The 26,864-nt window shown below is 37.7% G+C and overlaps 1 protein-coding gene across 5 annotated transcripts in view; it reads left to right on the top strand.

Annotated features, from left to right (window-relative positions):
• Positions 1 to 26,864, top strand: part of ZNF277 (zinc finger protein 277) — a 130,987-nt gene that overhangs the window by 80,769 nt on the left and 23,354 nt on the right. For all 5 annotated transcript variants that reach the window (XM_027102157.1, XM_027102159.1, XM_027102158.1 and 2 more), the window contains exons 5-7: positions 9,140 to 9,231; positions 13,526 to 13,636; positions 15,652 to 15,784. In XM_027102157.1, the coding sequence (XP_026957958.1) occupies positions 9,140 to 9,231; positions 13,526 to 13,636; positions 15,652 to 15,784 (336 nt within the window). The remainder of the gene's footprint in view (positions 1 to 9,139; positions 9,232 to 13,525; positions 13,637 to 15,651; positions 15,785 to 26,864) is intronic.

Below are 26,864 nucleotides of genomic sequence, written 5' to 3'. Positions count from 1 at the left end.
GGAGGGCAACTGGGCTCCTGGACTGAGAATTCCTGGCAGGTTCTGCCATGCTGCTGCCTTTGAGCTAGGTTGGGAGGGAACCTTCAGAGTGTGCGATTTTCTCTCATAGTCACTCATACAGCCATTTAGCCAGGAAACTATTGTGAATCTAATATGTCAGTATCAATAAAATGTTTTTGATATCTGTAATTAATAACATCAGCCTTAGTTTTACTTATGTTAATGCAAGCTGTTTCCATTGGATTTGTCATTTAAGCATCAGTTTTTTCTTTCCTGTGTACAAATACTTATAAATTGACATTTTCTAAATTACTTTTTCCCAAAATGGATGATTTTTATAATTTCCAACCTAACTCACAAATTTCATTTTCTACCTATATGTCAGTCCCCTGTGACGGTGTTGCATGCCATCTGCTATGTCTGCTGTTTCATTAATGTTTCCTCTGCTTCGGCTTATGAATAAAGATAAAAGACTATGCACTGACCCCTTTGCTACCATTCTTGACATTTTAAACCAATTACATAAACATACAGCTTGTTATTATGACTCTTTGCCTAATACCTCAGCTGTATTCTTACAGCTATGGTTTTTATCCAAGCCTATTTTGTAATGAAAATTTTATCTGATTTCGTCAGCTGCTTTGAGAAGTTCCAACGTATAACATCTGTGACGTTCTCTTCATCCCTCTATTCTGTAAATCCATGAATAAAATCTAGTCTATCTACCTAGCATGGGGTTTTTTAGAAAAATAAAAGCACAAAAATGGTGGCTTGGATTTGCACATCTTTGTGATGCTTTCTATGGATTGTTCTCCTAATATTATATTTTTCTGTTCATAAGTGACTTCAAACATATGCTATGATTAGTCCTATCAGATACCAAGCTTAAAGGAAGAAAGGAAGGAAGGGCAGGAGGAAAGAAAAAAAATTTGTTCTTGACTGCCCAAGTGTCTTCCACCCAGTTTCTTCCTCACTAACGCGTGATCAGCAGCAATCAACATGTGTGCCACAGAAGGAGGAGATACAGAATCATTAAAGCTCAGTGTTGTTTTGTCACATCATACCAAGTTAGCAGCAGTGGGAATAAGGGTGGAGGGACATAGTGGTGATGTGGCTCTCTTTTACCTAGATCCCTCCTGACTGTTCAAGGGGTCTGAGGAAGTAGAGACCATAGGAAACAGAGCACTTCCATTCAACAGTTATTGCTTACTCCTGTCGGTGAGGCACAGTAGGGACTACAAAGATGAACCAAGCAGTTGTGCCCCTTGGCAAGCTTTTTATCTGGTGGGGTACATTACATAAAATTAGTAAAATTAACAAGGTTTTCCTAGCAGTCATCCATATACTTTAGAAGACCATTATTGAGTTGGGAAAAGTTTCCCTTTACCAGACTTCAGAGCCTAAGTCCCAGGCTGGTTAGTTATTTTGTGGCTTATGATTTAGAGAGTGGGGGAATCGGATGGATGAAAAAAAGATTTTTTTTAAGAGGAAGGGGAGGGGGACAAAGATTTGGCAGCAGGGCACCCAGCAACCAAATGAAATGTGTGAACCGATGATGGTCTTGGTGGGAGTTGGGGAAGAGAAGAACATTAAAAGACATTCTTGGGACAGTTGAAGAAATTTAAATATTGCCTGGATGTTACATACTATTTTGGAATTATTATTGATTTTCTTAGGTATAATGATAGTGGCACCATGGTTGTATATAGGAGAAAGTCCTTATTAGAAGAGGGATGCTGAAGTATTTGAGTGAAGTGTCATGAGGTCTGCAGCTCACTCTCTTACTTTCAAATGATTCAACAAAACAGAAGATGTTTAGTGGTAAATATATATGTGTATAGTGTGTGTGTGTGTGTCTGTGTTTGTGTGAAAAGAGAGGGAAGCTGTGGTGAAATGTGAACAATTATTGAATATATATATTGAGTATAGGAATGTTCATTGTACTAGTCTTTCAACTTTCCTGTTTGTGAAATTTTTCATAATAAAAAATGGTAAGAAAATAAGAGACACTGACAGAGTTACATGACTTGAATAGCTTCCAGGTTTACTAACTCGTTTGGCATATCCTGACATAACTGTCAGCAAAGCCAATTTCAACAAATAAATGAGAACTATCTTCTTAATTTACTGAATTGATTACAACAGGATGATGAAAGCTATTATAGGATATAATAGTTGCAGAATTAAAATAATTTCTTTTTCATCTTCACATGATTTATTTTATGTATAAGTAAAATTTCACTAAAAGTATATCTATATATTTCATGTTCCTATATTAAGAAATAATAATTTCCTATTTTATAATGTACAGACAGACGTTTCATAGAGTAGGCTTTATTAGAGTAGATAAGAGGGAGAGTGTGTTGCCATTATTTTATTTCTTAATATGTTTAAAGAATAAAACAATAACATTCTACTTCAATATACTTAGTTTCCTTAATTGTTGGATTTAATAATTATCATTCTAGTTCATTTCCTTATCTTGACTTGCATCTCCTGTTTCTCTCAAAAAGTCATCTTAGAAACATGAATTGATAATTATGCTTTTAAGATATATACTTACTAAAAGTATATATACTGTATTAAAATGAAAGCATTTAAGTGAAAAAAAGTAAAAACTTGTTCTCCAAATTCCTATCCCATAGCAATCTAAAATTCTGTATGTAACTCTTTATATTTCTAAAAATTACCAGTTGTGAGTTTTTTAAAAAAAACAGCTACTTTAGAACTTTTAAATTAATAACCGTAATAAATACCATTTTTTAGGATAGTTTACATATACAGTAGGCTATTATCTTTGTTTAAATAAATACCAACTTACTATTGCTGTGGAAAGCTCTCCATTTTATAGTCTATATGAAGTGCCAGTCCTATATGAGTAAGAGATAATCAATTGTTTTATAAACTCGTCTCCTTTGAGAATTTCATTCTGATTTTCAGGAGAGCATTCACATTTGTAGTGTGTATGTTGTTGCACTGGGGGTGTAAATGTAGTTATCATGTATTATTAAGAGTCTACTCTAATAAATTGTGTACATGTGACATAAAGAAGCTCCATGTTCTCTTAGTAGAGATGGTTGGGACATAGTTTTCTTGAAGACCAAGCAATGTAGATGTCTATGGAACACTACATACTGTGGTGGCAAAAGAAGATACTTCTAGCACAGAAGTGGTCAGGGTCAGTCCACTTTATGATTTGTAGAATGTTTCAGAAGCAATTTAGAGATCACCAGAACCTAAGTCCTAGAGAAGTGGCATGCTTAAGGCCACATTTAGAGCTAGTTAGTCACAAAACCAGGACAAGAATACACATCTCCTGAGTCCCCATCAGTTGTTGTTCCCACTCACCACAGAGATGTAGTGTTTGAACTGAGCTCTGAAGGATTAGGGAAGAGAACTCCAGTTGGCAAAGGTGGGTGAAAAAAAGAGAGAACAATTACTCCAGACCATTGAGTGGCCTGAGGAATCACAATAAGTAATTGAGAACTGCTATTGAGAAGAGTAATACACAGATTATAGCAGATGTTCTTGTTTTTCCCTGTAACAGAGTTTATATGGAGAAGCAATGCAAGAGAAGGCTTTTAGAAACCTAGAATAGAATCAGGTACAAAGCAATGTGAATGCCATTCTAAAGATTGTGGATTTTATTCAGTAGAAAACAGGGAGCTATTTCATGTTACTTTAAGTACCAGTTCTAATTGTTTCACTTTCAGATATAGTCATTACATATTTATATACTAGGGTTTTTTTTTTTAAGGTCCATTTACAATCAGATTTTGACTTCCATCTCTCTGGACATGCTTTGGATAAACATACTTTTTAAATGTGTGTGTACAGGGAAAGTCTTTCCTATAAATCTGTCCATCTGGTATCTGGTAACCTCAGTAGATCCAAATAGCACAGAGGACAGAAATCAGAGAAAAAGCATCCCTATGAGGTAAAAATAACTTCCACAAAGCCCATCCAAATACTGGGAGCTCCTCTTTCTCAGATACCAAACAAGTTTGACTTAATTTTATCCGTAGAATTTGATTATCTATTTTTCTTTAGCTGGATTTTAGGAATTCCTATGATCTTGTTCTAGTTTAAGGAGAAAAACAGGAGGTCTATGCAGAGGATAGCAAATAAAAAGGAGGTGTAGATGGCAGAGCCAGTTGGTGGGTGCAGAAGTAGACTCACTGACAGCGGTGACCATAAAAGAGTGAGAAGGAAGGCCAACCAGAAGAGCACAACAGTTTAGAGTCATTTGTAGGGACAAAGAGATCCTGAAAGTAAATTGATACGTTATAGCACAATATAGTAGTAATTGTTCATAGCAAGGACCCTACATCATACAGAAAAGGTTAAATCATATCTCAAGTTTTGAAAGTAGGGAAAACATGAGAGGTGTCTTGGAAACCATTTTGTGTAAAACTATTAACCCTTTAAATACCAAATTAAAATTTCTACGATCAAGAAAATCAACTTAGTATACCTCTTTTTATAATTGTCAGAAATAAGGCATGATCACATTTGTATATATTATCTCTCCTGTTATTTTACTGTGTTCTAAAGCCTCAAATGCTGAGAAGTAATCCATCTAAGACATCTAAATGAAGTTTTTGCGTGGATATTTTGTAAGAAAAATTTTTATGTTGCCCTACCTTTCCAGATATCTATCCCCTGGATTCTGAACTTGTTTGTTCACTAAATAGAAAGGTTATTGTTATATGCTATGTGTCTAGATATGCTACAGTGGGTACGTTCTGAGGAAAAAAAAGCAAATGTGGTGTCCGGATATGGCACCAAGTAGCTTTGTAGCTTTAAACAGGTCACCCTAACATCTCTTTGTAGGGAGTTAGTCCGTAGTTTCATGAGGTCCCTTTCAGTTCTCAAATTCTAAAATGCCAGTACTGAGCAGCATTGGTCAGAAGGAAATCTTACTGGAGAGGTTAGATGTGGTTAGTAGAAATAGAATATGTTAATGGGGAGACAGGAAAATAGCCAAGAAGGAATAGGTAGAGTATTCATGTTATTGCAACGACAAGAGTCAAATATGGCAAGAATACAAGTTGGAGCTGAACAGTTGCAGCAGAGAATCCAAAGCTGAACTGCCTGGTGGCCATGTCCATTTTTCCCAATTATAGAACTCTTTCTTACATTGATGTTATTAAAATGAGAAAAGTCTTATGCAAATGAAATAAACAGAAAGCAGAGGTGAAACAACAAATGGTTTAAGTAGCTCCCCTTGGCAGAAGGTCTGGGAAAGAGTTTAAAAAGAGTTTGTGCAGTGAACAGAAGGGAGATCGTGAAAGAATGAACTTAGATAAAAATGAAAGGAGTTGTATGGAACCTGCCAGATTAGGGACGACACAGGTACTCTAGAGCCCTTGTCTCTAGGTAGTGCAGATAAACTAGCAGAGAATTCACAGTGCCACCTCATCACCATGTGAGACAACCTCCAGAATGCGAACAAAAGAACAGCGTGGTTTTAGTTACTTGCCATTAAAAAGTGGCTTCTTGGGGACTTCCCTGGTGGCGCGGTGGTTAGAAATCCGCCTGCCAATGCAGGGGACACAGGTTCGAGCCCTGGTCCGGGAAGATCCCACATGCCACGGAGCAACTAAGCCCATGAGCCACAACTACTGAACCTGCGCTCTATGAGCCCACGTGCCACAGCTACTGAAGGCTTCACGCCTAGAGCCTGTGCTCCGTAACAAGAGAAGCCACCGCAATGAGAAGCCCACACACCACAGCGAAGAGTAGCCCCTGCTCGCTGCAACTAGAGAAAGCCTGCACACAGCCAAAAATAAATTAATTTTTTTTAAAAAAAAGTGGCTTCTTGCTTTAGTGCCCTGTCTACTCCATGCTCCTTCTAATTCACCAAAATGTAAATTAGGCTCTCCTAAGAAGAATCAATTTATACACAACTTCAGGTGTCTACACTCAGGTTGTGCAATTCAGGGTCAACTGATAAAACTTAAATTTGGCCAAAGAAAACTGTAGATGGCTCAGTATCACTCTGGTTTAGACTCACAAATCTGTTATATTTGTGCTGAGTCAAAACCGAGGAAATATTAAGTTGAATAAGATTTTTCTTTAGCCAACTTTGGGTTATATCATCACCAGCCTGAGAAATATGAGATGATGATTTTTAATAAGCATTAACAGGTCTTGTAGGCTGAAAACAGGAGCAGACAGAGAAAGTATTGCTCAGCCTTACTGTGGGATGTTTATAGTGATCTTTGTCAAGAGCTTTATTGGGTTTTTGGTTTTGCTGCTACCAAAGTTGTAAATATAGGGCCCTGAAGCGTGTTTTCTTTTTTAGTCGAACTATATATACGTTTGTAAAAGTTCGGTTTTCCTTTAATTTGACTTTTACTGTCACTTTCAGTTTTTATGTAAGATTCACTTAAAAAGCAATAATCCCTGGTGGCGCAGTGGTTGAGAGTCCGCCTGCCGATGCAGGGGACACAGGTTCATGCCCCGGTCCGGGAAGATCCCGCATGCCGCGGAGCGGCTAGGCCCGTGAGCCATGGCCGCTGAGCCTGCGCATCCGGAGCCTGTGCTCCACAACGGGAGAGGCCACAACAGTGAGAGGCCCGCGTACTGCAAAAAAAAAAAAAGCAATAATTAAAATTGTCTGATACATCAACCTTACTCCCTTTATTTCTTTTGCTTTTATCTATCCACTTGCTGCCAGCATAAAGCCCTAAACTTCATGAAGTAAACAGTGTTCTTTTATATTTGCTGTGTGCCTGAAGTGTTGAGCAAGGTGTCTCCATTCTATATGTCAAAGCTCCAACATATTCCAGTGCTGTAATTTCCAGAATCTTCACAGACCCTGGCAACTCCTTTGTAAAGTCTCACAGATTCTGCCCTATACATGTACAGCTCAGTATTTGGACCAAGGTAAAAAGAATCCCAGTCCAGGTTTCTTGAGCTCCTCCTCTGCAGCTCTCTTCTTTCTAGTACCTTGTCCCACAAATTCCCCTTGCTTTTGTATCCTGAATGCCAGTCTTTTTTTCCTTCTACACCAAGTGAGGTAGATACATAACCTTCATTTGGGTTTAACTTCCCTATGTTGCAATTTGGAAAACACTACCCAACAGAAAACTGGCAATGTATTATTTTTTTTTACTCATCAATCACAGCCATGTGCTATTGTCCATTTTCTTTTTGTGTGGTGGAGGGGGGAGGCTGTGTTGGGTCTTCGTTGCTACGCGTGGGCTTTCTCTAGTTGCGGTGAGCGGGGTCTACTCTTCGTCGTGTGTGGGCTTCTCACTGTGGTGCATTCTCTTGTTGCGGAGCACAGACTTTAGGCACACAGGCTTCAGTAGTTGTGGCACGTAGGCTCAGTAGTTGTCACTCGCGGGTTCTAGAGCGCAGGCTCAGTAGTTGTGGCGCACGGGCTTAGCTGCTCCACGGCATGTGGGATCTTCCTGGACCAGGGCTCGAACCTTTGTCCCCTGCACTGACAGGCGGATTCTTAACCACTGAGCCACCAGCGAAGTCCCTATTATACATTTTCTGAAAAAAGGTAAGATATATGAAGCAATTTGTTTTACAGTAGTTTACAAGGGGAGGAGAAGTGTTATATCCATTATTTCATCATGGCTGAAACCAGAAGTTGATTGAATTGATTTTTATCCTGGCAGCTTCTTAATTTTTTTCTTCAGTGGATTAATAATTCTAAATGTTTGGTGATACATTTCCAGAAATGCCACATGGAATTTGTTAAGCTTCTAGATACAAGCTCATTTTTTATGCTGTCCTACAGATATTTACAGAATCAGCAATAAAGTTTATGGAGTTCGTGTTTTGAGCTTCATGTTATAAGAATAGCTGGAGAGTCATATGCAGGTGTAAAATAAGAACAGCATAAAGACTTTCTTTTAATTTCAAAGAGTTTTCATATCCATTTAGAAGATAAAAGCAAGCAAAAGAGATGACGGTAAAGCAAGTTACCAGTTATTGGGGAATTGACATCAGGTGAGCTCATTAGTTACCAGGGAAACCAGTAGAGAGGCACACACCTCAGCGCCCCTTTGATGAGAACAATCACTAGCTGGGGCCTGGGGCAAGTACACAAGAAGGTCAGTCATGTGCATAGGGTATAGGTGAAGCAGGCACTGGTTGGTCAGGGGATGTACAGAGAGCAAGAGAACAGCCATCTTGAGTGGCTTGACCATACACATGCACAATTTGAATTCTGTACATAAATTTCTGATTTAATCCTATAAACAATGCTATGAGGTAATATTTTCATTTTCATCTTAAAATTGAGAAAATTGAGTATTAAAGATGTTAAATAAAATATTGAGTACAGGTGAGAGCCAGATTCAAATCTAGTTCTATTTGATGTTTCAGAGTCTGAGCTCGTAACTATTGTAGTCCAGAAATGACTACATGGCAGAAATGGGGATCAAGTTGGACCTTAAAGAACAGTTAATATTTATAAGAGTGAAAAAGCAAAGAGAAATAAAATTACCTCATGGAAAAACAATGTGTAGAAGAACCACCATGATTAGAAGAGGGTGTTACCAATGTAAATTTTAAATTATTAGAGTTGGAGAGTAACAGGATAATTGTACATGAAAATAATTTTAAGAAGTTTTTCTAGCAACAAAAGAGAGGATGGATATGATAGAAAAAAAGGATTGAAATAAGGCAGACCCTCTAAGAGACTTACTTATAGTAATCTCATAATGACTGATTAAAGACTGGATTCAGGGTGATGGCATTGGGAATGGTGGAGAGAAGTAATATGAAAGTCCAAGTGAAAAATTGATCAGAACTTGACTACAAACTAAACTGAGAATTACAGAAAGGAGCACATTTTTGCTTTTGGAAGAGAGTGAGGTTGGGAGATGATTAATAAAGACAGAGGAAGGACAGAGTAGTGAAGGATGGTGAGACCCTATTGACTTCAAGTTTCCTACATAGCTATCCTAATGGTATGTTGTCTGGCATTTAACAGTATAGACTTGGAGTTTAGGTACAAGGACAGGAATGGAGAAATTCAAAATATCATCAGTGTTCACATACTTCCTTTTATGCTTCTACCCCAATTTCCTCCCATCCAGACTATGACATTTTTCATTAGCTAACTATGGATTTATTAAAGATAATATCATATATCTGTGTTTCTATTTTACAGAAAGAAATTCTGGAACAACAGCAACAAGAGCGAAATGATAACAGTTTTCAAGGCAGTTGTATGTTTTGCAATGAGGAATTCCTCGGAAACAGGTAGCAATTATGTATGTCTTTAAATTTTACTGTTTTTCATCTGAAGACTTACCAAAACATCCACAATGGCTATATAGACTAAGTTCTATGGATTGGCTCAGAACCCTTTCATATATCCACAGTAATTTTTTTTTAATCCACCAGACATCAAAGATGGAATGTAGTTGCTCTAAGCAGAGTAGGGGGATAAATTTTTTAGATGCCAGAAATAGAATTGTGTTTAATGTTGTAGGGCTTTTTAAATTGTCCGACAGGCAAGACCACGTGCAGCAAACTACAACAGACGTGCCCTTCTGTATTAACCTGTTAACGCTAAACCTTTGGCTGGGACTTCCCTGGCAGTCCAGTGGTTAAGGCTCTGTGCTTCTGCTGCAGGGGCCACAGGTGTGATCCCTGGCTGGGGATCTAAGATCCCAAATGCTGAGCCAAGTGGACCAAAAAAAATCCTTTAGCAGTTTTTGGTGTTCCACTTTTGAACATTAAAAATGATAAAGATCTAAGGGGGGAAAAAATGGGGAATTGGTAATTCTGTCACCAACCCCAACTGGCCCAAAACCAACTGGTGTACTGTAATTCAGTTCTAATGCTAACCACCCAGAGTTAGCATCAGACTCTACAGGTTTAAGGGCATCATCCCCGACAAGCCTGCCCACACTTCAGACACCAGCCACAAGTTTAGGGGTTCCCCAGGACACCTGCACTTTTGACCAACTGGCTACGAATTCATGGCTACCCACCAATAATTTGCATAGGTTCATTAATTCACTAGAATGGCTCACAAAACTCAGGAAAGTGTTTATCATAAAGGATACAGATGAGGAACAGTTAAATGAAGAGACACAGAGCAGGGTCTGGATGGGTCTTGAACACAGAGCTTCTATGCCTTCTCCTTAAAGAATCAGGATATATCATCTTCATGGCACATCAGTGTATTTACCAACCAAGAATCTTCACTGAGTTTTGGTATCCAGAATTTTTACATGCTTCATTATGTAAGCATGATTGATTTAATTATTGAACTTAATCTCCGGCCCCTCTCTCCTTTCTGGAGGTCAGGGTGGCTCTAAGTCCCAACCCTTTGATCACATTGTTAGTCTTTCTGGTAACCAATCCCCATCCTGAAGCTTTCTAGAGGCCTACCACAAGTCACTTTATTAGCAAAGGTAATCTGATCATAGAGAAATTCCAAGGATTTTTGAAGCTCAGTGCCTGCAACCAGGGACAAAGATCAGACAAATTTCTTTTTATGCAACAGTAATATTTACAAATGTACATTCACTTAAATATAAGTCATGAAGTTGTAACCTCTAGGAAATGGGAATAGTTTCAGTGACAGCATACAATGGACAATCAGAAAAATATCATTCTCCCACCCACTTGAATGAAAGCAGTCTTTAGTTTCTAAAAAAAAAAGAAAAGCCTAGCACAAACTGACATCGTTGTCTGAAAAACATTGAAGAGGAGAGGGTAGCTATTTGTTTGAATTTAGAAAAGGGTTTGGATGAAGCATCAATGTTGAAAACACCAGTGATGAAGATTTGATTCTCATATAGAATCAGTTAGCATGGAGAAAAATCTGTGCCAAGGTCACTAATTATGCTCTAACCCTGTCAGTTTCAAAGGGCTTTATGAGGATGGCAGTGAGGACCACCTCACTATCAAAAAGTTTACCAAGCATTGCTACTTCTTTTTAGCATGTTGTTTCTGATTTTATGTTAAAACTATTATTAACCTAGTGAGGAGATGTGTGATTATTATTAGGAATCTCTAGTATTAAAAAGCTATAAATATTTTTATATTTATATAAAGTTTATTTTATAAAAAATTTTATATTTATATACAGCTTAAGTTTTTATGATAAATGTAGGGACTGATGTGATTTGAAGTATATGTCCATATGATATGAAATTCTGATAATATTGGTATTTCAACTTACTGAATATTGGTGCTCCTATAATTCCTAATATAATCCTCCTGTTATTTTCTACCTGTATCTGTATTCTCTGTTGACTGGGGTGACATGGGAATTAAGTGAACTCCTCAGTAGTTTTGATTGACTATGTCATTGTTCTCTAATAAACAAAATTTTTAAGAAATTAACCAATGACAAAGATAAGCAGCATCTCATTTTTATAAAATGTCCCCTTCTGCAGTTCTTGTTTATGAAAAGGTCAGTTTATAATAAAAGATTAAAGATATAAACTGATTCCAGCTTTGTACGTTATTAGCAATACTTTGGGATTATATTTGTGTCCTCCCAGCCTAGGGACATAAAAAGAATAGGAAGACAAAGGACATGGGTTAATGATAAGGATAGAAGAATAAGTACTTTCTTGCTATCCTACATCTATCTCCCCTCTCCTATACACTTTTGACTCTGGAATGTATGAAGCTATTTCTTTCAATCTTAATCTAAAATGTGTCTCCTGTAAACAGCATATAGTTGGATCATGTTTTTTAATCCATTCTGCTAATCTCTGCTTTTTGGTTGGAGTGTCTAATTTATGTTTAATGTAATTACTGATGAGATGGGATTACTTAGACCATTTTGCTGTTTGTTTTATGTTTTAGGTTTCTTTTTTTTATTTCTCCCCTCCATTACTGCCTTCTTTTTTGTTAAATAGATATTTTCTAGTGTACCATTTTTATTCCTTTGTTTCTTTTACTATATTTTTTGAGTTATTTTCTTAGTGGCCCATTCACTATCCACTACAATTCACTGGAGATTACAATTAACATTTTATTTATTTTTTTATAAATTTATTTATTTTTGGCTGCACTGGGCCTTCGTTGCTGCGCATGGGCTTTCTCTAGTTGCAGCGAGCGGGGGCTACTAGTTGCAGCGAGCGGGGGCTACTCTTCATTGTGGTATGCAGGCCTCTTGTTGTGGTGGCCTCTTGTTGTGGAGCACGGGCTCTAGGCGTGCAGCCTCAGTAGCTGTGGCACAAGGGCTCAGTAGTTGTGGCTCTCAAGCTCTAGAACGCAGGCTCAGCAGTGTGGCTCACGGGCCTAGCTGCTCCATGGCATGTGGGATTCTCCCAGACCAGGGCCCAAACCCATGTCCCCTGCATTGGCAGGCGGACTCCCAACCACTGTGCCACCAGGGAAGCCCCTAACATTTTAACTTAAAACAATTAGGTTCAGATTAATACCAACGTAATTTCAACAGTATACAAAAACTTTGCTCCAACGTAGCTAGCTCTTTCCCCACTCCTTTGTGCTACTGTTTTCATACAAACTACATCTTTATACATTATAAGCTCATTAACATGTCTTTAAAATCGTTACTTCATGCAGTTATTTTTACATCAGATATGGGAAGAAAAGATTTGTAAACAATAATTCATTTAATACTGCCTTTTATATTTGACTGTGTAATTACTTTTACTGGAGATTTTTACTTCTTTATGTATGTTTGAGTTACTATCTAGCATCCTTTCATTTTAGCCCAAAGGACTTCTTTTAGTTTCTTGTTGGGCAGGTCTGTTAGCAGTGAATTTTCTCAGGTTTTGTTATCTGGGACCTGTCTTGATTTCATCTTCATATTTTTTCTTGGTATGGGTCTCTCTGATTTATTATACTTGAAGTTTATTGGGCTTCTTCTGTTTGGATTAATGTTTTCCATCAAATTTGGGAAGTTTTTGGCCATTATTTCTTCAAATATTCTTTCTTCCCCTATCTTTCTTTGCCTTTTGGGAATCCTATTATACAGATGTTGGTAGATGGGATGGTGTCTGAGGCTCAATTTATTTTTCTTCATTCTTTTTTCTTCTGTTTCACAGACTAGAAAATCTAAATTTATCTTCAAGTTCATTGGTTCTTTGTTCTGCCAGTTCAGTTTTTCTTTTGAGACCTTCTAGTGAATTTTTCATATCAGTTACTGTACATTTCATCTCCAGATTTGTATGTTTTTTTTTAATTTCTGTTTTTTTATTAGTATCCTCTTTTTTATAAGATATTATTCTCATACCTTTTTTTGATTCTTTAGACATGGTTTTCCTTAATTCTTTACACATATTCTTACTGTCTGATTTAAAGTCTTTGTCTGACAAGTCCAACATTTGGGCTTCCTCAGCAACAGTTTCTGTTGACTTTCTTTTCATATGATAGTGCTTATATGCATACTTTTTTTATAACATGTCACTATTTCATAGCCCAAATGTGTGTTTCAGTGTTTATTAACCTTTGCTTGTACTTCTAATTAGTGTTGTTATCATTATACAAACAATACCCATGACCTGATTTGTTCCTAGATAAGTTGTAAGTAATGCAAATTACTCAAATTTCTTCCTAGATCTGTTCTTTTGAACCATATGGCCAGAGAACACACTTTCAACATTGGGTTGCCAGACAACATTGTAAACTGCAATGAATTTCTGTGTACATTACAGAAAAAGCTTGACAAGTAAGTACTTTTTTATGAAACACGACCTGAAGCTGTCTCAATCTTGGATTCTGTTTTGAATTTTTAAAAATTAATTTAATAGTCAGAAGTAACTCAAGAAATGGAATTTTCTCATTTCTCGTGTTGGAGGAGTTCACATTTTGTATGACAATCCTTATTTTTTGTAGATCATATTGCCTTTTAGTAGTTTTAAAATATAAATGTCTTATATACCAAACAATGTATATGCCATTATAAGGTATGTTATTATATAGGGTATGAAAAATATACTTAACCAGCCTAAGAAAGAGAATGTTATTATTTCCTTTGAATCTCGCTGTGTGCCCATCCTCATTAGTATCTCCCCCAGAAACCACTATTCTTCATTTCGGATTCATAATTTCTTTACTTTTCTCTATAATTTTTCTACACATTTAGTAAAGTAAATATATTGTCACATTGCTAGATGTTATTCAGTTTTATGTGAAACATAACATACTGATTGCATTCTTTTACCTTTTAGTATTTATTCACATTTATATATCATAACACTCCACTTTTCTCAAGGTCATATTCTGGCAACCGTGAGTATCTAGAGTTTAGCTTGTAGAAATAGGGAAGGAAATTCTCTACATCACCAAAATGGCTTTCAAAAATCTATCCTCTTTTCTTTCTAGGAAAGGGCCCAAGATTTTACTCTCAAAACCTAGTTTTATTTATTTAATATAATACTAATGAATGTGGTATCTCAGACCACAACATTTGGAGCAATAACATTGAGAAAGAAATACCCATTATAAAAAGTTCTGAATTCAAATTCTGGTATCAACAGTACATTAAAACAAGTCTCTTTACTCTTTTATTGAATGACCATTCATTTATAAAATAATACCAGGTGTGCTTTCTAGCAAGATTAGCAGTAATGATATCCCTAATCAACTTATTGCCCATAAATTGTTTACTATAAAAGAATATAGTTACTTCTGTGGCATAAGAAATAATTGAAAGGGTGTTTAGTAAAGATAAAAAAGAATTCAGAATAGAAACAACAACTGATTTCAGTCATTTTGTTGTCGAACCCAAGTTCAGTGCCCAACACACAGTGAGGCCAAACAAACCAAAACATCAGAGTTTTGGTTTTTGAATAAGTTTTCATGTATACTTATTCTGTGCTACTCCAGAAAGTAGAACTCTAATGGCTGTTGGGTAATCCAGGCAGTATCAACTGTCAAGCTTAGTATGAGAAAGACATTTTGTTAGTAATCTGTTCAAAACTGGTCATTACTGCCTCATTAGGTAATGAATTCCCAGTCAGTGGAAATATTCTAGCAGAAGATACATGCGAATGATAAGATAGTAAAAATAGCACTTACTGTATGCTATGAATGTGCTAGCTATTTTATTCGTATATATATCAATAAATTAAACATGTATACATACATTTATATTTTGTGTGAATTGTTATCATGATTATGAATTTATGTGCACATATATGTATACATTATCGTAAAAATTCTCTAAAATGTATGTTTTATCATCAGGTTAGCAGAAAATGAGCGGTATCAGAGGCGTCAAGTAACTTGACCACGTCCCACAGCTGGCGCTAGGAATCAGACCTGCAAATTAGGTCACAGGATATATCAAACCATGGACTAATTGTTATACTCAATGGAGGCAACCAAAGCTAGTTATCATATATTTATTTGAAGAACATACCTACATTTTCATTTTTAGAATAGGTAATTCGATTAGTAAAGCACCAAAATCATTTTTGGATAATTGCTATCTATATCACAGTTTTAACTAAATAGCCAAGTTGGCCAAGTTAGCCGACTACAAAATAAACCACAGCATGCATCCTCTAAAGCCAAATGAATAAAATGAAAGGGATTCCAGAAGGGTATCATATGCCATTTGAAGATTCTGTGAGTCCTAAAATGAATAAATTATAAGACCCAATAATAATAATAATAAAGGGCTATGCAACAACTATTTCAGAGACTTATTTAATCTCAGCATTTGTGTCTTTCTTGAAGCTTGCAGTGCTTGTACTGTGAAAAGACCTTCAGGGACAAAAATACACTTAAAGATCACATGAGGAAAAAACAGCATCGTAGGATCAATCCTAAGAACAGAGAATATGACCGATTTTATGTCATCAATTATTTGGTAAGGCTTTCTTTTCTCTTCATAAGCTACAATTTGATTGCATATCTACAAACATCAAAATGTAATTGAGGGATTCTTTCAAGCAATGATTATCTTTAAAATGGTTAGTTTACAAAGCGTAAGTTGATTTGATTTGTCTTTGATTTGCCAGATGTTTATATAGTAAAAAGGTCATGTCTCTACAACTCATAGTGATCTTGATAAAATAAATAAATAAATAACCATACATACCTGGATAGCCATGCATTGCCCCCCATTGATTGTCCATTACCATGAGTACAGGGACTTCTGTACTCTACTCAGAAAACGTTGTTGACTTCTGGATGTGCTAGATGCTATGCTAGATAAATGTTTACAGACAGTCTCTTCACTTATTCCTTTTTCCCCCATTAAAATATCTTCCCGTTTCCCATCAAATAAATAAATAAATAATAAAAATTTGTCTTTGTCATTCTCTTGGGCCAGCTTATTTCTAATGGAAATTTTAGAGAAACCAAGTGATTTCACTCAGCAAGAGGACTTTCATTTTTTGGACTAGTAGGATGGACTAATGGGGATACCATGTCAAAGATTTTAAATACTTTCAAAGCTCTCCTAGCCCAGAAACCTCAGTACCATTTGCTGGCCTCTATAGATTACAGTCCCTTTTATTTAAGAAGACGTATTCAGTTGGAGACAAATGTCCATCTCTACAGGGGCATTTGGAAATTTGAGAAGGGAATTTTGATTAACACAATGACTGGAGAGTGCCCCCAGTCTGCTGATTTTTTTAGGTATACATAACAAAGGACGGAAACTGTTGCAGGAAGGGACACCCCTTCCAGGGCCAAGAGTGGGCTCTTATCTAACACTCAGAAATGTATTGTCCAAGGAGACACACGTGCTGACAAAGCAAGAGACTTTAGTGGGAAGAGGCACCTGGGTGGAGAGCAGCAGAGGGAACCCAGGAGGAGTACTCTGCCACGTGGCTCACAGTCTCAGGTTTTATGGTGATGTGGTAGTTTCCAGGTTGTCTCTAGCCAATCATTCTGACTCATGGTTCTTCCTGGTGGCGTGCACATCTCTCAGCCAAGATGGATTCCAGCAAGAATGATTCTGGGAGGTTGGTAGGACATATGGACTGGCATCTCCTCTCTCCTTTTGACCTTTCTCAGATTCTTCCAATTGGTGGTACTTTGTTAGTTCCATGTTCCTTACCAGGATCTCCTATTGTACAATAAGTCATGCAAGTGGTTATCGTGCCTATCCAGCGTGGGCAGTTTCAGTCAGTGGTTCCCTAACAAAACTACTCATGAAAACAGAGGGAGTTAAGTAGTTCTCCAGTAGAATTGAAATAAAGATCGGCCCTGAACCAAGATGGCGGAGTAGAGGGATGTGCTCTCACTCCCTCTCGTGAGAACACCAGAATCAAAACTAGCTGATGGACAGTCATTGATGGGAAGACACTGGAACTCACCAAAAAAGATACCCTACATCCAAAGACAAAAGAGAAGCCACAATGAGATGGTACGAGGAGCACAATCACAATAAAATCAAATCCCATAACTGCTGGGTGGGTGACTCACAGACTGGAGAACACTATACCACAGAAGTCCACCCACTGGAGTGAAGGTTCTGAGCCCCACGTCAGGCTTCCCAACTGGGAGTCCGGCAACGGAAGGAGGAATTCCTAGAGAATCAGACTTTGAAGTCCAGTGGGATTTGATTGCAGGACTTTGACAGGACTGGGGGAAACAGAGACTCCACTCTTGGAGGGCACACACAAAGTAGTGTGCACATCGGGACCCAGGGGAAGCAGCAGTGACCCCATAGGAGACTGAACCAGACCAACCTGCTAGGGTTGGAGCGTCTCCAGCAGAGGCGGGGGGTGGCTGTGGCTCACTGTGGGAACAAGGACACTAGCAGCAGAAGTTCTGAGTGTGAGCCCTCCCAGAGTCTGCCATTAGCCCCACCAAAGAGCCTAGGTAGGCTCCAGTGTTGGGTTGCCTCAAGCCAAACAACCAACAGGGAGGGAACCCGGCCCCAGCCATCACCAGTCAAGCGGATTAAAGTTTTACTCAGCTCTGCTGACCAGAGCAACAGTCAGCTCTACCCATCACCAGTCCCTCGCATCAGGAAACTTGTACAAGCCTCTTAGATAGCCTCATCCGCCAGAGGGCACACGACAAAGGCAAGAAGAACAACAATCCTGCAGCCTGTGGAACAAAAACCACATTCACAGAAAGATAGGCAAGGTGAAGAGGCAGAGGGCTCTGTACCAGATGAAGGAACAAGATAAAACCCCAGAAAAACAACTAAATGAAGTGGAGATAGGCAACTTTCCAGAAAAAGAATTCAGAATAATGATAGTGAAGATGATCCAGGACCTTGGAAAAAGAATGGAGGCAAATATTGAGAAGATGCAAGAAATGTTTAACAAAGACCTAGGAGAATTAAAGAACAAACAAACAGAGATGAACAATACAATAACTGAAATGAAAACTACACTAGAAGGAATCAATACCAGAATACCTGAGGAAGAATAAAGGATAACTGACCTGGAAGACAGAATGGTGGAATTCACTGCTGCAGAACAGAATACAGAAAAAAGAATGAAAAGAAATGAAGACAGCCTAAGAGGCCTCTGAGACAACGTTAAACGCAACAGCGTTCGCATTATAGGGGTCCCAGAAGGAGAAGACAGACAGAAAGGACCACAGAAAAAATTTGAAGAGATTATTGTTGAAAACTTCCCTAACATGGGAAAGGAAATAGCCACCCAAGTCCAGGAAGTGCAGCAAGTCCCATACAGGATAAACCCAAGGAGAAACACACCGAGACACATAGTAATCAAATTGGCAAAAATTAAACACAAAGAAAAATTATTGAAAGCAGCAAGGTAAAAATGACAGATAACATACAAGGGAGCTAGCATAAGGTTAACAGCTGATTTCTCAGCAGAAACTCTACAGGCCAGAAGGGAGTGGCATGATATACTTAAAGTGATGAAAGGGAAGAACCTACAACCAAGATTACTCTACCCAGCAAGGACCTTATTCAGATTCGATGGAGAAATCAACAGCTTTACAGACAAGCAAAAGCTAAGAGAATTCAGCCCCACTAAACCAGCTCTACCACAAATACTAAAGGAACTTCTCTGAGTGGGAAACACAAGAGAAGAAAAGGACCTACAAAAACGAACCCAAAACAATTAAGAAAATGGTCATAGGAACATACATATCAATAATTAGCTTAAACATGAATGGATTAGGGCTTCCCTGGTGGCACAGTGGTTGAGAGTCCGCCTGCCAATGCAGGGGACACGGGTTCGTGCCCTGGTCCGAGAAGATCCCACATGCCACGGAGCAGCTAGGCCGGTGAGCCACGGCCGCTGAGCCTGCGCGTCCAGAGCCTGTGCTCCTCAACGGGAGAGGCCATAACAGTGAGAGGCCTACATACCGCAAAACAAAAAACAAAAAAAAAAACATAAATCGATTAAATGCTCCAACCAAAAGACAGAGGCTTGCTGAATGGATACAAAAACAAGACCCATCTATATGCTGTCTACAAGAGACCCACTTCAGACCTAAGGGCACATACAGACTGAAAGTGAGGAGATGGAAAAAGATATTCCGTGCAAATGGAAATCAGAAGAAAGCTGGAGTAGCAGTACTCATATCAGATAAAATAGACTTTAAAATAAAGAGTGTTAATGTTAGAGACAAGGAAGGACACTACATAATGATCAAGGGATCAATCCAGGAAGAAGACATAACAATTATAAATATATATGCACCCAACATAGGAGCACCTCAATACATAAGGCAACTGCTAACAGCTATAAAAGAGGAAATCGACAGTAACACAATAATAGTGGGGAACTTTAACACGTCACTTACACCAATGGACAGATCATCCAAAATGAAAATAAATAAGGAAACAGAAGCTTTAAATGACACAACAGACCAGATAAATTTAATTGATATTTATAGGACATTCCATCCAAAAACAGCAGATTACACTTTCTTCTCAAGTGCGCACGGAACATTCTGCAGGATAGATCACATCTTGGGTTACAAATCAAGCCTCAGTAAATTTAAGAAAATTAAATCCTATCAAGCATCGTTTTGGACCACAATGCTATGAGATTAGAACAGGGAAAAAAACGTAAAAAACACAGACACATGGAGGCTAAACAATGTTACTAAATAACCAAGAGATCACTGAAGAAATCAAAGAGGAAATCAAAAAATACCTAGAGACAAATGACAATGAAAACACGACGATCCAAAACCTATGGGATGCAGCAAAAGCAGTTCTAAGAAAGAAGTTTATAGCTATACAAGCCTACCTCAAGAAACAAGAAAAATCTCAAAAAAACAGTCTAACCTTACACCTAAAGGAACTTGAGGAAGAAGAACAAAAACCAAAGTTAGCAGAAGGAAAGAAATCATAAAGATCAGAGCAGAAATAAATGAAATAGAAACAAAGAAAACAGTAGCAAAGATCAATAAAACTGAAAGCTGGATCTTTGAGAAGATAAACAAAATTGATCAACCATTAGCCACACTGATCAAGAAAAAGAGGGAGAGGACTCAAATCGATAAAATTAGAAATGAAAAAGAAATTACAACAGACACCTCAGAAATACAGAGCATCCTAAGAGACTACTACAAGCAACTCTATGCCAATAAAATGGACAACCTGGAAGAAATGGACAAATTCCTAGAAAGGTATAACCTTCCAAGACTGAACCAGGAAGAAATAGAAAATATGAACAGACCAGTCATAAGTAATGAAATTGAAACTGTGATTAAAAATCTTCCAACAAACAAAAGTCCGGACCAGATGGCTTTGCAGATGAATTCTATCAAACATTTAGAGAAGAGCTGACACCCATCCTTCTCAAACTCTTCCAAAAAAATTGCAGAGGAAGGAACACTCCCAAACTCATTCTGTGAGGCCACCATCACCCTGATACCAAAACCCGACAAAGATACTACAAAAAAAGAAAATTACAGACCAGTATCACTGATGAATATAGATGCAAAAATCCTCAACAAAATACTAGCACACAGAATCCAACAACACATTGAAAGGCTCATACACCATGATCAAGTGGGATTTATCCCAGGGATGCAAGGATTCTTCAATATACGCAAATCAATTAGTGTGATACACCATATTAACAAAATGATGAATAAAAATCATATGATCAAAAAAAAATCATATGATCATCTCAATAGATGCAGAAGAAGCTTTTGACAAAATTCAACACCCATTTATGATAAAAACTCTCCAGAAAGTGGGCATAGAGGGAACCTACCTCAACATAATAAAGGCCATATACGACAAACCCACAGCAAACATCATTCTCAATGGTGAAAAAGTGAAAGCATTTCCTCTAAGATCAGGAACGAGACAAGGTTGTCCACTCTCGCCACTATTATTCAACAGAGTTTTGGAAGTCCTAGCTATGGCAATCAAAGAAGAAAAAGAATAAAAGGAATACAAATTGGAAAAGAAGAAGTAAAACTGTCACTGTTTGCGTATGACATGATACTATACATAGAGATTCCTAAACATGCCACCAGAAAACTACTAGAGCCAATCAATGAATTTGGTAAAGTTGCAGGATACAAAATTAATGCACAGAAATCTCTTGCATTCATATACACTAATGATGAAAAATCTGAAAGAGAAATTAAGGAAACACTCCCATTTACCATTGCAACAAAAAGAATAAAATACCTAGGAATAAAGCTACCTAGGGAGACAAAAGACCTGTATGCAGAAACTTATAAGACACTGGTGAAAGAAATTAAAGAGGATACCAACAGGTGGAGAGATATACCATGTTCTTGGATTGGAAGAATCAATATTCTGAAAATGACTGTACTTCCCAAAGCAATCTACAGATTCAATGCAATCCCTATCTAATTACAAATGGCATTTTTTACGGAACTAGAACAAAAAATCTTAAAATTTGTATGGAGACACAAAGGACCCCAAATAGCCAAAGCAGTCTTGAGGGAAAAAAACAGAGCTGGAGGAATCAGACTCTCTCACTTCAGACTATACTACAAAGCTACAGTAATCAAGACAATATGGTACTGGCACAAAAACAGAAACATAGATCAATGGAACGGGATAGAAAGCCCAGAGATAAAGCCTCACACCTATGGTCAATTAATCTGTGACAAAGGAGGCAAGGATATACAATGGAGAAAAGACAGTCTCTTCAATAAGTGGTGCTGGGAAAACTGGACAGCTACATGTAAAAGAATGAAATTAGGACACTCCCTAACAGCATACACAAAAATAAACTCAAAATGGATTAGGGACCTAAATGTAAGACCGGACACTATAAAACTCTTAGAGGAAAACATAGGAAGAACACTCTTTGACATAAATCACAGCAAGATCTTTTTTGATCCACCTCATAGAGTAATGGAAATAAAAACAAAAATAAACAAATCGGACCTAATGAAACTTCAGAGCTTTTGCACAGCAAAGGAAACCATAAACAAGATGTAAAGACAACCCTCAGAATGGGAGAAAATATTTGCAAACGAATCACTGGACAAAGGATTAATCTCCAATATATATAAACAGCTCATGCAGCTCAATATTAATAAAACAAACACCCCAGTCCAAAAATGGATAGAAGACCTAAATAGACATTTCTCCAAAGAACACATATAGATGGCCAAGAAGCACATGAAAAGCTGCTCACCATCACTAATTATTAGAGAAATGCAAATCAAAACCACAATGAGGTATCACCTCACACCAGTTAGAATGGGCATCATCAGAAAATCTACAAACGACAAATGCTGGAGAGAGTGTGGAGAAAATGGAACCCTCTTGCACTGTTGGTGGGAATGTAAATTGATACAGCCACTATGGAGAACAGTATGGAGGTTCCTTAAAAAACTAAAAATGGAGTTACCATATGAACCAGCAATCCCACTACTGGGCATATACCCAGAGAAAACCATAATTCAAAAAGACACCTACATCCCAATGTTCATTGCAGCACTATTTACAATAGCCAGGTCATGGAAGCAACCTAAATGCCCATCGACAGACGAATGGATAAAGAAGATGTGGTACATACATACAATGGAATATTACTCAGCCATAAAACAGAACGAAATTGGGTCATTTGTTGAGACATGGATGGACCTAGAGAGTGTCATACAGAGGAAAGGAAGTCAGAAAGAGAAAAACAAATATTGTATATTAATGCATATATGTGGAATCTAGAAAAATGGTACAGATGAACCAGTTTGCAGGGCAGAAATAGAGACACAGATGTAGAGAACAAACGTATGGACACCAAGGGGGGAAAGTGGCTGGGGGGTGGGGGTGTGATGAATTGGGCAATTGGGATTGACATGTATACACTGATGTGTATAAAATGGATAACCAATAAGAACCTGCAGTGTAAAAAAATAAATTAAATTTTAAATATTTTTTAAAAATTAAGGCTCAAAAAAAAGATGGGGAATTCTGGTTCTGACACTTTTCTAAAGCAAATGGAAATTGTTTTTTGCTCTGAAATTTGAATTTTAATCCGAACCCATTGGCCACGAAAAGCATAATTGATAATAATGAGCCATTTTATGTATTGGACAGAAACAAGCATATTCTGAATTATGTTGGAAATCTCTGCTTTAGGATAGAATTTTTGCCTGTTCTAACTAATCCTTAGCATATTAAAAGAAAATTCCCCTTGAGAAACAAGTGGAATAAGGGTGTCTGAAGATTGGCTCTGAGAGGTCGCCATGGTTTGCTACACATGTTTTACAACTAGCTACAGGCAAAGGCACCCTTTGAGTCTTTCAGTCTTCTCTTGAAATCACTCAGTCGTTAATTCCTAGAGCAAACGCTGCTTCAGGGCCCAGCCCAATCCTACAGGGGGTGGACTTCAGTGTTAACTCTAAGAAATATTGAGCTACTGCCGAAAGCTGTGGAAGCAATTTAATAGCACTTCTGGGGCTCTTTTAAACTAATAGTCAAGAGCTTGGGGCTAGCAGAACATTGTATATAGCTGGAGGTGTTTATCTTTTAGAGGAGACTTCAAAGAAACTGCTCACTCAAATTCTGCTGTCACTTTTAGAAAAGTTTGATACTTCATTCCCTGGGCATCAAGTAGTGTGACTGTGAAAACTGAAATTATCCGTTGGGACCAGCTGTCTCTAGATGAGTGTGCTAGATTGTACTGCCCACAGAGTGCCCAGATTTCATGTGGGATGAATCATGACTTGAGAGAAGTGCTTCAAGAGAATGTAAAGGCTTCAGTAACATATAAAATGAAAATTAAATCATTTTAGGGTAATATCGGTAGAAGTTTTTGGTTTGGTTTTAACTAGGAGCATTTGAGTACCTGATATGTGCCAGGTACTGTCTTTGGTATTTAAATTAAGTCTTTTACTCTTAACCACAGCCTTATGACACAGGTTTTGTCATTATCCTCATTTATAGATTAGGCAACTACAGCACAGAGAAGTTCAGTAATTTTCCCAGGGTCACATAGCTGGAGCTTTCTGCATCAGTTTCCTTCAATTTTTCCTCAGTTTTTACAATTGAAATAATAGTAGTACCTACCTCTTATACTTTGGATTGGGTTTTTTGGTCAATTAATGGTGATAAATTCATAATGATCTACACGCACACACACACACACACTTTTGCCTATTGTCTTTTACACCAAACTAGAAAGTGAAGCAAGGTCAAGGTAAAACTAATCAGCTCCTTAAGGGCTCTAACCCACAACCTTAGCCATCTTAGCTATATGCTTTCCCATTGAGGCCAACAATAAGATTTGTTTTTTCTTTTTTGCCCACGCTGCGCGGGTTGCATGATCTTAGTTCCCCGACCAGGGATTGAACCCAGGGCCCCGGCAGTGGAAGTTCAGAGTCCTAACCACTGGACCACCAGGGAATTCCCATTTTGTTTTTTAAAAAGCTAAAAAAAAGAAAAAGAAAAGAAATGAGAGACATTCATTGTTTATTCCTCTGAGGGAAAAGGTTGACATAAGTATGTGGATGTGGGTAAAAGATTGAATTGTTGTGTTAGTAACTGGTGTCTGCACATCCATTTCTCACATCCTCTTCCCTTCAGAAGCAATTTCATTGGCTGCATACATTCTACAAATGTTTGAGTGACTTCTAGGTACCAAACACTGGTGGAACAGAAAGAAAAATATGACAGAACAGGTGGTTGATTTAAGCCACTACTTTCAAGGAATTTAGAGGTTGGTATGAGAACCAGACATGTAAACACATTAATTTCAGCACTTTGTAATGGTGTGTACAGAGTTAATGTTTCAACCTCTCCTGTAGCAGATCTGTATAGTCGTTGAGTCATGCATCCACAGTGTCTCACCTCCAAGGAGAATTTTCAGACCAGCAGTAATGGAAGCATCCAGGATATTCCTGGCAAGATACGCTCTGAGAGTCATAAAAGGTGGGAGAGCCATAAAAGGTGTCCCGATCCCTGGTCGGGACAAGAGGCTGTTTTTGGTCTCTTCTCAGCTCAGCAAATTGATAAATTCCTTTTTCTTTCTTGGGTGAAATAATTTCCATGTTTAATTACTCATATCAGTTTTTTAATATTAACAGACTTGCAAATAAGTATATTAAAGGTCTTTTGCATGGTCTAGATTATCTACTTAGAGTTCTTGCTTTATTTTCTCACAAAGAGAAGGGTTCAGTGGAGAGTGGAGCAAGCTAAGGGGACGAGGTCCCAGGCAGTTTCACATTCAAATACCCCTGCCTCAGAGGGCAGCAGACTGCTTAACATCATCACTGAGGCTTCACCTACATATTCCTAAAGTGCTCACGTTTCAAGCCCTAAATTTTTCTAAAGGGAACTATTTTTACAGTGATACTATCATTTTGACTTAATTTTTTTTTATTTTTTAAATACACAAAGCCATTTGTAACAAAAGTAGGCTCTTAACCTGTTTTTCAGTTTTGTTATAGTTCTCTCTCCTGCAGTTATTAATATTTACATTTAAAACACTGTTTCTGTTTCTCGTGGATTTCTTGTGTAAGCACGTGTTAAGTTTTTTCCATGTTTTTTTGCACCCTGTCATTGATCATAAGCCAGCTGATGCAGAGGTTTGAGGAAGGAAGTGTTCTGAACATCTTTACTGGCATGCCTTCCAAACTTTGTTTTTCTTATATTCTTTTCTTTCCTAACATGATTCATTAGCAGGCACAGTGTCTTAATTAGAGACTAAATTTTTTTTCTCTTTGGGTCTTATTCCTGTAATAAGTCATATATTTAACTGTACCAAGGCAGAGCACTCTAGGAAAGTCTCAGCCGCTGTCGCATGCAAATCACTTGTTTCCTATTCTAATGAACACAGAGTTCCATTTTTCTCTCAAATGGTAAATGGTTAGTGCTGTATTGCCTAGATAAATCCCCGTGTTGTACTTAATACTGAGAAAACTGCAAAGTAATGCTTTGACACTGGAAGTTTGACAGTGAAAGATATTTTTCATCATTTGGGGCTCAAAACATTTATTGATAAGTAACATTTGCCTGTATTGTTGAGAATGATAGTACCCCAAATGGCCCATCAGGGTATTAGTCCAAGTCCAGAGAGACATAAAAGATTTAATTCATCACCAAAAATTCCATCTAACAAGGATCCTGTTGGCAATGGTGAGGCCATTCTTGATGTTCATAATGATGCTTAGACACTTCATGACTACTCTGGGAAGTACATTATAGAGTCCAAATTAACTATCTCTAATGACGTTATGGTAAATCTCTGCATGTCTGAGTTTATGCGTCATTTAGCTGATAGGTAATGACAGCTTCAAAACCTCTCATTAAGTTGATGAATGATAGCTTTTCTCTAAATCATAATGGCTCTTGTAGTTCTTTGTTTTTAGTTAAATGAATACCTTTTTAGAAAAAAACAACTGTTCATGAGGTGAATTCTGGTAATGTTTTTCCAAAAGAAGGATATCTGTATTATATCAGATGAGGTTGGACTTGACAGTTGCCATAGTTTAACTGCTTGAAAAAGTGCCCACTAGTATTTCTACATCCTTCTTTAATGCACTGTCTGCTTTTGCAT

The sequence above is a fragment of the Aethalodelphis obliquidens genome, unplaced genomic scaffold, assembly GCF_003676395.1.
Source record: "Aethalodelphis obliquidens isolate GAN/ISIS:26980383/991018 unplaced genomic scaffold, ASM367639v1 scaffold5, whole genome shotgun sequence".
Taxonomy (NCBI): Eukaryota; Metazoa; Chordata; class Mammalia; order Artiodactyla; family Delphinidae; genus Aethalodelphis; species Aethalodelphis obliquidens.
Note: the sequence above shows the minus strand (reverse complement) of the source record. Positions and strands in the feature narration are given on the sequence as shown.